The sequence below is a fragment of the Garra rufa genome, chromosome 3 (genome assembly GCF_049309525.1).
Source record: "Garra rufa chromosome 3, GarRuf1.0, whole genome shotgun sequence".
NCBI lineage: Eukaryota > Metazoa > Chordata > Actinopteri > Cypriniformes > Cyprinidae > Garra > Garra rufa.
Genome location: NC_133363.1, coordinates 10,165,544 through 10,179,385, shown reverse-complemented (window position 1 = coordinate 10,179,385; position 13,842 = coordinate 10,165,544). Strand labels below are relative to the sequence as shown.

At 36.6% G+C, this 13,842-nt stretch overlaps 1 protein-coding gene across 1 annotated transcript; it reads right to left on the bottom strand.

Annotated features, from left to right (window-relative positions):
- Positions 1-1,235: 1,235 nt before the first annotated feature.
- On the bottom strand, positions 1,236-13,842 carry dkk3a (dickkopf WNT signaling pathway inhibitor 3a). Its single transcript, XM_073837519.1, has 7 exons — positions 13,593-13,842; positions 12,193-12,318; positions 9,740-9,817; positions 6,437-6,529; positions 4,007-4,148; positions 3,744-3,900; positions 1,236-2,012 (listed from the first exon to the last, which is right to left on the bottom strand). Exons 1-7 carry the CDS (start codon positions 13,788-13,790, stop codon positions 1,925-1,927), a joined length of 882 nt encoding a protein of 293 aa, XP_073693620.1. The 5' UTR covers positions 13,791-13,842; the 3' UTR covers positions 1,236-1,924.

Here is a 13,842-nt window from a genome sequence, read left to right as displayed (position 1 = left end):
TAAGAAGAAGAGCAAAGAATGGGAAGAGGCCTGTGGATGAATAAAACTTTCTAAAGACCTGCGTTTTTGTTCTCTCTACTTTAGCCCTGATGCTTTTAGTAGACCACAGTTACTGAAAGAGCTTACAAATGGCAAAGACAAGAAATGCTAGATGCCATCCTGGCAGGATGTAAACATGCTGGTGCTTGCATGAATTTGCAGCCACTAAAGGAGTTTCTCAGCAGGTATCCTGAACCGCTTAGACTCCTTGTGGGGAGAATTGATGGTACGGAATTTGGTTTAAGCCTACATTTACATCCATTGCCACCTGTAAGCACTTTCAGTAGCTGTGGCCATTGTGTTAGTGCTTTCTTTTTAGAGTTGTGTATTCTGAATTGTGTTGTGGTAAAACTAGGAACGGTTAGAGCCAGTAGCTCACTGAGCGCAACCATTTCATAGTCCATAACACTGTATGTATAAAACATTTTTTAAATAACGAAAATCTTTCATGGGGTTTTTAGTAAGAGACATAAATTTACATTATATTAAGCCATACAAGTAACGATACCCAGGGTTCCATTTGAAAACCAAGCTCAGAAGCAAATCAAGAGGGCTTTGCGATGCATTCATAAAAAGCACAAGCCTGGAAAAAATCCAGACCCTAATCTATTAAGATTCAGGGTATGGCATCGAGCAATTAAAAAGGGCCTAACTCAAGGGGCGGCACCAAGCATGCATTTGAAACTCTCACCGCACGCAATTGGATAACGCCACAACCAATCACAACAATACACGGTGATACACGCTAACTGAAAAACAGCAAAAACATCCTTGCAAAGGAACAATTCTAGCGCGGTTTTCTGTTCCTCTTTTATATGAAAAGCCAAGTCTAACTCGTTCATTGTAGCGACCAAAGCCGTTTCAAACAACTGGTGTTCATCTGTAGCCATCTTTCAATGTTTACTAAATGATTCCGGACGTCGCAGCGCTGTCGTCATCAGTTTAGCTCGCCTCTGGCCCACCTACATCGGATACACGGATTTGATTGGTTCCCAGAACTGCTTACGTAATGCAGTAACGTGCATCATTGCTCGAAGCCAGAGTGTCTTGCAGAGACAATTCAAATTGTACTCTCACGAGACCTCTGGATTTCCAGAGTAAAAAAGCACAGATTCAATCCAAGAACAATCATAAATGCACACTTTGGTTCAGATTTTATGTAAAAAAAAAAAAAAAAAAAAGATAAAACAACAATATTCATGTTTTTGAACGTTTTATTGTCTGGAGTGAGTTTTTGTTTATTACTTGGGGAAATTACATGAGGTTTGTTGTATGGGTGCATCACTTTATCTACTACACTAAACTAAGATGGATTGACTCTTAAGAGTTTTCCTCTTCATATTTTCTCTAACATATTCTTAAAGCATTAGTACAGTACATGTATAATAAGTGCTTCTTTCCACAGCTGAGTTTCAACATTTAAGGGATGTTCACACTGACAATGATTTGATCTGCTTGAGGTCCAAATATCTGATCACAAAACCAATTATCAATTGAACCAAATCATCATCTTGTGAAAAAGTGCATGAATCAAAGTTGCAGGGAATGTGGTCATCTTGCCTCACTCAACTACAGTATCTCTCATTTAACTGTTGCATTGACACTCATTGAATGCACTACCCTCAACTATAGCCATCACTCGTGTCCCCTCAAATCGCCAAGTTTCTCTGAAAATGAATGACTTCCAGACTGCTTCATGCTTCAAATCACTGTCAGTGTGAACGCTCTTTAGATTCAGACCTTCTGCTGCACATTCACAGCTGCGTTTTAGAGGCTGTTTGAGTGATTATAATGAAGGCGTTTCCTACAAAGCTTTGGAGTGATGATGAAGCGTTCATGTCTGGTTCAGCACGTTCTCTTCATCTGTCTGTCTGGCTGAGTCTCGCTAGACGATGTAGTCAATCTCAGAGTAGAGGGTGTCAGTGAGCTCTTCCTCGCTGGAGTTCTGACTCTTCAGGCACAGTGCACCTCGTCTGATTGACAATATCAATATTTCATGAAGAAAGAAGTACTTTATGATCACCAAGGCTGCATTTTCTTAAGCTGCAGTAATACAATAACATGCAATATATTTATAAAGTGATTTATTCCTGTGATGGTAAAGCTGAATTATCTGCATCTTCACTCCAATCTTCAGCGTCACATGATTCTTTAGAAATAGTTTTAATATGCTAATTTGCAGGTCAAAAAACATTTCTTATAGGGTTGAGGTCAAAAGTTTACACCCCCATTCAGAATCTGCAAAATGGTATTTTACCAAAATAAGAAGAATCATATAAAATGCATGTTATTGTTTATTTAGTACTGACCTGAATAAGATATTTCAAATAAAATATGTTTACATGTAGTTCACAATAGAAAATAATAGTTACATTTATAAAAATTACCCATTTCGAGTTTACATCCCCGTGATTCTTTGTACTGTGTTGTTACCTGAATAATCCACAGCTGTTTTTTGTTTAGTGATGGTTGTTCATGAGTCCCTTTATTGTTCTGAACAGTTAAACTGCCCGCTGTTTTCAGAAAAAAAAAAAACATGCATTAAGAGCCGGGGGGGGGTGAAATCTTTTGAACTGAATTGTGTACATTTTGCCTAAATATCATATTTTTCATTTAGTACTGCCCTTCAGAAGCTACAGAAGATACTTATATGTTTCCCATAAAAACAAAATTAGTTTAAATTGACCCTGATATTTAAATTCAAAAAGTTTTCACCCCCCTTAATGGAGGTTTTCCTTTTTTTTTTTTTTTTTCTGGAGCCTCAGTGAGCGTTTGAACCTTCTGTTATAGTTGCCGCAGTGTGAAAAGATGGATCTCAAAATCATAGTCATTTTTGGAAAGGGTTCAAATACACAAAAATGCTGGAAAACCAAAGATTTTGTGGGACCTGAAAGATTTTTCTGAAGAACAGCGGGCAGTTTAACTGTTCAGGACAAACTGGGACTCATGGGACAAAAGGGGCTCATGAACAACTATCACTAAACAAAAGAACATTGGATCATTCAGGTAACCACACAGGATTATAAATCAAGGGGATGTAAACTTTTGAACGGGGTATGAATTCAGCAATTATTTTCTTTTGTGGACTATTTGTAAACATCTTTAATGAAAAAATGTTTTAGTAAGGTCAGTACTAAATGAACAATAACATGCATTTTGTGTGATCCCTCTTATTTTGGTAAAATTAACATTTCACAGGCTTCTGAAAGGGGTGTAAACTTTTGACCTCAACTGTATCAATGCTGAAAACTTACTATTTTTAAGAAAACAGTGATGCATTTTTTTCAGGATTCCTTGATGAATAGAAAGTTCAAAAGAACTGAATTTATTCTAAATTGAATCTTTTGTAACATAAATGTCTTTACTGTCACTTTTTCTCAGATTAACGCAACCTTACTGAATAAAAGTATTCATTAAACATGAAGTATTCGTGTGACACTAAAGACTGGAGTAGTGTTGCTGAAAATTCAGCTTTGCCATCACACGAATAAATGACATTTTAAAATATATTAAAATAGCCAACAGTTCTTTTAAATACTAATAATATTTCACAATATTACCACTTTACTGTATTTTTAATAAAACAAATGGTGAAAAGAAATCTTATTTTAAACCTAGTGTCTAAACATTTATATATAATATTTAAATAAGTACATATTTAGGTCGTTTTAAGTTAAAACAACCCGTAGTTGACGGCTTCTTACCCAAGATGTTGGCACTGAAGGTCACCAGCACATGGGCAGTGCTCTTGAGGACCCTCCCCCTTCAAATCCCATGACAGCAGCTCCATCAGGTGATTGGCTGAAATGATGCAGCGCTCACGTTCCATTGGCTTAGAGCTGCACACTGGGAACAGCAGGGCTGAAAATTGAAAGCAAGTAGTTAACAGTCTGCATTAACCAGCAGGTGCAGATCATAATGTTTAACAGACAATATAACATGCTCATATGATGCAGAACGCTCATACCTTTATGGAAGGCACAGCAGAACTCCTCCTTACAGTCGCTCTGGTACTGACAGATGGTTCCTGCCACGCCCTTTGTGCTGTTTGCACACTGACCCCACACACACAGCTGTCCCGCACAACATTCCTCATCTTTGGTGCACGCCTGAGGGGGATACATGACACAATGTCTAATTTTGAAATCAAAAGTAATTAATTCTGTCAGACCTGTGCAATATTGCTGCCAAGGTGTTACTATGTTGTTTCTAAACTGTTCTGAGTAAAAATAAGAATTGTTAGGAATGTAATGATTCTGGTTCTTTAATGATTCCATGAATGATTCACTCATGTCTGAAGAAGTGCAGTATTGCAGAACAAGTTTAGCATCTCAGAATTGTAAAGCAATTCCTGTAAAAGATCTTTACTCAGACAAAATTATTAACTTGTGGTTCTAGCTGGTTAACTGGAATGGCTGATTTAATAATTGTTTATGATTCATCAAAATTAATTGGCTCATAATTCATTTATTTAGTAATTAGATTCTACTGATTGCAATGCACGCTACTGATTCACTCAAAAAAAAAAACTGGCTCATGAGAGTCATTCAGGATATGGACTTTTGACACTTCTGGTTGTGCGGCATGCTATTGATTTACTAAACAGAACTGACTAAAGAGTCATTTATTAGCAAATTAAAATCTGTGGGGTACACTTTATGCTATTAATTCAGGTAAAAAAAGAACTGGTTTATGTATAGTCTCTTCTTAGGGAATCAAACTCTACTGGTTACACTCTATGCTATAAATTTATTAAAAGAACTGATTCATTAGAGGCATTTGTTAGGGACTCAAACTTTACTGGTTACACTGTATGCTATAAATTTACTGATTCATAAGAGTCATTTGTTAGGGAATCAAACTCTACTGGTTACACTGTATGCTATAAATTTACTATAAAGAACTGATTCATAAGAGTCATTTGTTAGGGAATCAAACTTTACTGGTTACACTGTATGCTATAAATTTACTATAAAGAACTGATTCATAAGAGTCATTTGTTAGGGAATCAAACTTTACTGGTTACACTGTATGCTATAAATTTACTGATTCATAAGAGTCATTTGTTAGGGAATCAAACTACTGGTTACACTGTATGCTATAAATTTACTGATTCATAGGAGTCATTTTTTAGGGAATCAAACTTCTGGTTACACTGTATGCTATAAATTTACTATAAAGAACTGATTCATAAGAGTAATTTGTTAGGCAATCAAACTCTACTGGTTACACTGTATGCTATAAATTTACTGATTCATAGGAGTCATTTGTTAGGGAATCAAACTCTACTGGTTACACTGTATGCTATAAATTTACTATAAAGAACTGATTCATAAGAGTAATTTGTTAGGCAATCAAACTCTACTGGTTACACTGTATGCTATAAATTTACTGATTCATAAGAGTCATTTGTTAGGGAATCAAACTCTACTGTTTAAACTGTATGCTATAAATTGACCGATTCATAAGAGTCATTTGTTAGGGAATCAAACTCTACAAAATTGACCGATTCATAAGAGTCATTTGTTAGGGAATCAAACTTTACTGGTTACACTGTACGCTATAAATTGACTGATTCATAAGAGTCATTTGTTAGGGAATCAAACTCTACTGGTGTTGCTTTACGCTACTAATTCAATAATGAGAACTGACTGATTAAAAGTCATTCATTTGAGACGTCTCCTCTGGACGTGCTGCATGTTCACCAAAAAGAACCAGTAAAAGGGTTATTCTTTCTCACAACAGTCAATCTTTAATCTTCTTGTGTCACTCATGTCAGTGTAAGCCTTCAATGTAATATTTTATCATCTGTCAAGAAAAAAAACCTTAAAAAAATGCTTAGAAGCATTCTTAGTTATAAGCACAATGTTTCATACATGCGCCTATTTTTGTTCAAAACCTTCACAAGCTTAGCCGAGCCAGGAAAAGGCTTTCTAACAAGCAGACACAGTTTGTTTTGGTTGGGTGTTAGAATCTGCTTCAACAACAGTAATGCACATCTGTATTCTGCTTACTTGGCTACCCTACTTCCTGTGCCTCGAGGTGAACTCAATATGCCCTATCTGGGGCCAGAGAAGCTGCTCATATTTAGCAATCTGCGCACTTTGATGTGAAACCCAAAGGAGAAACGCTTCAGCATATCAGATTCCAGGTGCACTCATACTGCAATGCAGTCACAATGCAGGCTCAGTTGCATCATATTATTGGAAAGCCACATTACTGGGTATTGTATTTGTGCAGAGACCAAGAGAAACCAGAAAATAATGAGCAAACGAAAATAACCCTGGGCTAGGCTGAACACCTGTAATAAGCACACTAGATGTTTTTGCAATGGATAGGTGCAGAGGTTAAGTGTACCTGTAAATGTGCCAGGTCTGTGAAACTTGAAACCGCTTACCACATCAGTGTGTTTGCAGGGCAGACACTTTGAGCTCTGCGTTTCGTACAGACAGTAGCTGCCCTTCTCACAGTCTTCATCAATGATACACTCCTGAGAGACAGAGGAAAATCATTCAGAACCTTCAGGAAGGAACAGATCAAGCAACATGTGAACTAAAATAAGAAACATAACCCACACATCTATGTGAGGAACTAATCAATAGCAGAGCTGTACTTCACCACAGAGTTGAAACAACATTCAAAGGATTTTAGAAGGATATGAGGTGGTCATAAGATAGGTGCGGTATTTTTCTACATCCCCACATTTAGGCTGTTGGACAAAACGCTTTTTATCACTTAATGCTCCATTTACTTTCTTTTTCATCCTGGCTCATAAATATTTAACAGGGCAAATGTCACCTCTACCATTTTCGTTAAAATAAAAAAAGTGATTTAAACATATTAAATACAGTCACTCCAATTGTATAAGGCATTACATAATGTACCATTTATCCAAAAATAAAAATTCTGTTATCATTTGTGATCCTGGACCACAAAACCAGTTGTAAGTAGCATGGGTATATTTGTAGCAGTAGCTAAAAATACATTGTATGGGTCAAAAGTATTGATTTTATTTAATGGCAAAAATATTTTGTAAATTTCCCACTGTAAATCTATCAAAACTTAATTTTTGATTAGTAATATGCATTGCTAAGAACTTAAGAAAGGGCGATTTTCTCAATACTTCGATTTTTTTGCACCCAAAATAGGCCAAATATTGTCCTGTCCTAACAAACCAATGGAAATCTTATTTATTCAGCTTTCAGGTAATGTATAAATCTCAATTTCAAAAAGCTGACTCTTATAACTGGTTTTGTGGTCCAGGTTTACATTTACTCACCCTGATATCATTCCAAACTTTTGACTTCCTTTCTTGCAGAACACAAAATATATTTTGAAGAATGTTGGCAACCAAACCATTTTAGTTACCACTGACCTCCATTGTATAGAAAAAAAAAAAAAAAAAAACACTGAGAGCTTTTTAAATAATTTCCCAAATTATCTTCCTTATGTAATATGTCTTCAAAAGACATGAAATTACACGAGGGTCATAAATAATAACAGAATTTTCCTTTTTGGGTGGAATATCCCTTTACGGATCAATTGTAATTTTAGTCTATGTGCAAGATTTAATAAACAGGCCAAATTAGCGTTGAGCGCAATTCCATAAAAGTGCCAACTGCGTGTGATTTACTGACAATGCGCACATTAATAAACAGAGATGCAGCCAGATCATTTCCATAATGACCAGTGCAATCTACCAAGAGCAGCACAAATTACTGCCTGTTTAAGATATGCTTTTTGGGCCATTAAATAGTGGCGCAAATACCAGTAATTTTACAAGCGCAAACGTTAGTAAATTGCATTGTGTGATATATTTTAATACTCTCCTACTATAACTTTTACGTCTGAAGGGGAAACTCTTACAAATGCATATTCAATAAGGTCAGCCGCAAAAAAACTGTCCACGCTTTTTCAGAGCTACTTCTTCACTGTGTGTTTTTAGTAAATCCTGACAGTAATATGTTAACACCAAAAGATGGTTTAGTAAATCACTCCTAAATGTTTATTTTTTGCAAATATACACATTTAAAATCGAAAAGTGTCGTCTTGAAAAACTGAGCAAAATATTGATGACTCATCCTGCACTACACAGATTTTTGTCCAATCAAATGCTCTCTACAACAAATGTCCCTCCCTCTGGTACTACCTACAACTGACTAGCAAATTATGGTTCATGTGATCTAAAGTCTATTGGGTGTTTTAAAAAAGGAAGAATGAGCCTTTCAATGTCAGGAAGAAAAACTGTGCTTATGGGATCAAGAAAATACTTGATTCACACTTCTGACATAATTTATAGGATGGTCAGATTTTCAGATCACTCAGCTGAGTATATGGGCCATTCTACAGAATTGGTCCAAAGTCAGAATTGGAAACGTCTTGAAAAAAATGTCTTTTTCCAAAAATATTTTTACAAATGCCAGTTATACAATTTAATATCCAAATATGAGGATTATGTGTTCCCTTTTGTCACTACTGAAACAAATGATGGCATGTTTCGGTCGTGACTGTTTCGGCAATGTGAAAATTTTAAGGGATAACACCCAAAAAAAAAACGTCACCGAAGATGACGTTCAAACTCTACTGGTTACACTGTTTGAAGATGTCACCGAAACTTTTGCTGCCGTAATATGGCCGAAGCAGGCGGAGTATTATCAGAAATGAGTTCCCAGCTAGTTTAGCATTTGCACATGTGCTGCGTGGTATTACTGCTCCTGCTTCGGCCTTATTACGGCAGCAAACTTCACTGACTATTACGCCGGAATGGGAGAGTAGTTCCTAATCTTATCGGCCTAGAAACTCACAGCTTTGCATTTCCACCGGTCTTAGTACACGATATAACTACAGAAGAGTCAAGTTTTAAATAGAACAAATATTGAAACTCGTTGGTCATTTTTGAACACGATGCTATTGGTCTAATAGGATTCAATGATCTATGCTAAGCTATGCTAAAAGTGATATCGCCAGAACAGGAGAACGGCTGAATGGATTTCAAAATGGTAAAACTCAACTTATTAACTCGGGGGGAGTTGGAGAATGAGCCTATTTCCAAAAAAAGTGGAAAGTTCCTTTAAGTATAAAAAATGATACTCAATAAAAACACAAGCAAACTTTTGTTTAAAAATTGTTTAAATTTGATATAAAGATTCAGGAAGCGGTTCCATTAAAAATGTATGACTATTATTTCATGTATTTTAAATTATCAAATGCAGATAACAGAACAGGTTACTCACTTGACAGAAAGGAAATCAATAAATGTTATCAAAAGAATTACCTCAAAATGTATTCATTCATCTGTTAACAAGCTGATTCTGGAGTTTTTGCTTTATTTGTCTGAGCTCCCTGGACGACTAGAATTAGTGGATCTAAAATGTCAAACAGATCCGTAAAGCCTCCGACGAGTTCCGTCGATTATCTGGTGTTATCTTGCCTTATCAGCTAAACTGTCACCTCAGATCCAGAAGCCTCCCATTTAAAAAAGCAAGTCAATACACAGCAGACAGCCTCATTTCAGTCAGACGGGAAATTAAAGCTGAGGAAGAGCATTCCTCTTCCCGAACACTATTCCTCCTGACGTCTCTGAGAAGATGTGTACTAATAAAAGGGTTTTGGTTGTGGCAGTGTCTGGCTGAGCAAGATAAATACTTGGTTTTTCAGACACAATTAGACAGAGAGACAAGCGGACAGACAGACAGCTTACGTGATCAATGCTGTTCTCTTTATCTCTGGGCTGTATGGTTGTTGAGTTGTTTGTCTCTTCGGTTGAATTGTCCATTGTCTGGGAGTAAAAACACAGAAATGAATTTAGCAACTGAGATCATCTATTTAAAGGGGTCGTCGGATAAAAAATTCACTTTTACACATTGTTTGAACATAAATGTGTCTTGGAAGTGTGTACACAACCCCCCTATAATAATAAAAAAATAAAAATCCCAGTGTTTTTTTTTAAATCCCCATAAATCATAACCACTTTCTCAGATCAAGCCTTTCACAGATTCTGGCAGAGTGACGTAGTTTTAGCAGGCTCATCCTACGACTGTTGACTGACATGGCTGTTTTAGCATGGACCTGCCCTGAGTGAGCTGTGAACAGTCCGCCATTGTTTCGATGCCGGAGCAAGAGTAGACAAGAATGGCTCCTGAGCGATTAAGGTGTTCTGTTGTTGGATGTAATAATGAACAAAGCAGTCATCATTCACTCCTGACATCTGAGCCGCTGAAGATGCAGAGGATTACCTTTGTTTTTGAAGGGAATGCGCCCCAATCTACCTAGATGCATCTATGTTCGCGCAAATCATTCGTGATCCAGCTTCACCTACAGAAGTGAGTATACGTATTTTTAAAGAATCATTGCAAATTGCCTTTCCTAATAATGTGCTAGTTTGCAAGTTCTGCAGCTAAAGTTAACAGTCTCTGAGAACTGCTTGTCACCAAAGTGGCTAGCCGACCAAAATTAGCGCAAGAGCGCAGCAACGACTCAAAAAGAGGTCACAAAAAACCCACAACAACATCTAAAGAACTGCAGGCCTCTCTTGCCTCAGTTAAGGTCAGTGTTCATGACTCCACCATAAGAAAGAGACTGGGCAAAAATGGCCTGCATGGCAGAGTTCCAAGACGAAAACTGCAGCTGAGCAAAAAGAACATAAAGGCTCGTCACAGTTTTGCAGGAACACATCTTGATGATCCCTAAGACTTTTGGGAAAATACTCTGTGGATTGACGAGACAAACTTTTTGGAAGGTGTGTGTCCCATTAAATCTGGCGTAAAAGTAACACAGCATTTCAGAAAAAGAACATCATACCAACAGTAAAATATGGTGGTGGTAGTGTGATAGTCTGGGGCTGTTTTGCTGCTTCTGGACCTGGAAGACTTGCTGTGATAAATGGAACCATGAATACTGCTGTCTACCAAAAAATCCTGAAGGGCAATGTCCGGCCATCTGTTCGTGACCTCAAGCTGAAGAGAACTTGGGTTCTGCAGCAGGACAATGATCCAAAACACACCAGCAAATCCACCTCTGAATGGCTGAAGAAAAACAAAATAAAGACTTTGGAGTCCTGACCTGAATCCTATTGAGATGCTGTGGCATGACCTTAAAAAGGTGGTTCATGTTCGAAAACCCTCCAATGTGACTGAATTACAACAATTCTGTCAAGGTGAGTGGGCCAAAATTCCTGCAGAGCGCTGTAACAGACTCATTGCAAGTTATCGCAAACGCTTGATTGCAGTTGTTGCTGCTAAGGGTGGCCCAACCAGTTATTAAGTTTAGGGGGCAAACACTTTTTCACACAGGGCCATGTGGGTTTGGATTTTGTTTTCCCTTCATAATAAAAAACTTTAGTAAATGCAAAACTATAAATATGCAAATTAGTCCCTGCCTCCACTCAATTACACCAGCTTGGACCTGCTCCACTTTCACTTGGATTAATTTAGACATGTTTGAAACTGAAACTGAAGAAGAAGAGAAGATGAGGAAGAACAGCTAATGATGTGTTGCTAGTGTTACACATACCGTGTTCCTGTTCACCAACTCAGACAGCTAATGATATGAAAAGCCACACCCCACAAGTTGATAGGATTGGTTTGTAAACATTTTTAAAGAGAAAATGCTCAGCAGTGGTGTTGACTGATGAATTCACACATGGTGTTTAAGCATATTAAAGAGATAGTTCACTCAAAAATGAAAACTCTGTCATTTATTACTCACCCTCATGTCATTCCAAACCTGTAAGACCTTCATTCATCTTCTGAACACAAATTAAGATACTTTTGATGAAATCCAAGAGCTTTCTGACCCTCCATAGACAGCAAGGATCCTTCCACGTTTAAGGTCCAGAAAAGGTACCAAGAACATTGACAAAATATGGAACATGGACGGACCCTTGCTGTCTATAGAGGATCATAAATTTAATCAAAAATATCTTAATTTGTGTTCTGAAGATGAACAAAGTAATTAATGCCAGAATTTTCATTTTTGGGTGAACTATCCCTTTAAAAATACCAGATTCAGACGTAAACAATGGTAAAAGAAACAACAGTGGTCGTGTAAGTGGTCATTCCTCCAAATGATTTGACCAATCAAAATCAAGTATTCTTGAGTCCTATAAATTGATTTAAACTGCCTTACTCAAGCAGATGAAAGCTCTTTACCCACCTTATTGATTCTCTCAGCAATGTAACTAGATTCATTCCCAGCTTTGACTTCAATACTGCTGTAATTTTGGAGATTTGAAGAGACATTTTGTGGATGGAGGCTGGATTTTGCTGTCTCATTGTCCATCTGAGAAAAAAGGAAACCTCTGCAATAAGTACATTTGGACAGCTACCAAATCTACATGACCTGACCTTAAAAATCACTTTCAGCAATGTAAAGGTTCCCAGACCTTGTGACCAATGAATTTCCATAACTTCTTCAGTTCTTGATTATTGGGTAAGGATTTAAAATACAATTTTAACAGGCTATACTCACAATTAGCAGCTTTCACTTTAGCTCTGGGTCTAACAAGAAGGAAAAAAGTCTAAAAGTCTTTCATAATTTGCACAACTTTATCATTCTTTATAATGGAAAACTTCAGAATGACTTTCCTCACAATGGGCACATTTTTTAAAGGTTTAATCAGTAATATGTGACCCTGGACTACCCTGGCTTAAGTAGCATAGGTATATTTGTAGCAACAGCCAACAATACTTTGTATGGGTCAAAATGATAAATTTTTCTTTTATGCCAAAAATCATTAGGATATTAAATAAATAAATTCCATGAACATATTTTGTACATTTCCTGTTATAAATATCTCAAAACGTAATTTTTGATTTGTAATATGCATTGCTATAAACTTCATTTGAACAACTTTAAAGGCGATTTTCTCAATATTTTGATTTTTTTGCACCCTCATATTCCAGATTTTTAAATAGTTGGCCAAATATTGTCCTATCCTAACAAACCATACAACGATGGAAAGCTTATTTATTCAGATTCCATTTTTTAAATCTCAATTTTTAAAAAGTTGACCCTTATGACTGGTTTTGTGGTCCAGGGTCACATATAAAATTATATTTTTTGATGAAACCACTTTAGATTATATCACATTAAGCACATACCAATGTTACCTGTTTATATTTTCTTGTGTAAAGAGGTAAAATGTTTATAAAGACTAATAATCTGATAATCAATTTATAAATATATATATTTGTTCACTCACTTTTCAACTTTATTCAGTCATCAGTTCTTTTATATATCAGGTATCAGGTTATATCAGGTTGGTGGTAAATGGCTAATTTGGGGGAATGAAGAATAATATCTAAAAACAATTCATAGGTAAGTATTAAAAGTGTAGTTTAAGATTATGAAAATAATCCTTATTGGTCATAATGATGAATTACCTGTGATTAATAATTTTAGGAAAACTCTGCTCATGTACTGTAGCCATGATGCTATTATTAAAACTAACCAGCTATTAGTTATGATAGAAGTTAAAAATATTTCTCTAAATCTACTCTGAGAGAGATTCATTAGTAAACAGCAACAATTCGACTGTATTTTAAATCAAAAACCTGATGCACCGCGTCCTCCAGCCTCTGCTGCGTGTCCTCCATCAGTTCCTCCACCTCTTTGAACATATCGCTCAGTGTCGTTTGTCCTTGTTCTACATTTGTTTCCATGTTTGCAATTATGTCCATGTCTGTTTTGGATATTTCGGGGACAATTCCATGGACGATGGCCAGGCACAGGCTGAATCCGAGCAGAAACATGTTGACAGAGCGGCTGGTGTCTGTACAGTGTGCGTGTGATGAAGATCAGAGA

Bases quoted from the DNA above. Each gene is read 5' to 3' on its own strand.
- dkk3a (XM_073837519.1), bottom strand. From the start codon at position 13,790: ATGTTTCTGCTCGGATTCAGCCTGTGCCTGGCCATCGTCCATGGAATT. The intron at 9,818-12,192 runs GTGGGTAAAGAG...TTTTACTCCCAG, and splicing joins TTGCTGAGAGAATCAATAAG to ACAATGGACAATTCAACCGA. The intron at 2,013-3,743 runs GTAAGAAGCCGT...ATTGTCAATCAG, and splicing joins CTTCAGTGCCAACATCTTGG to ACGAGGTGCACTGTGCCTGA.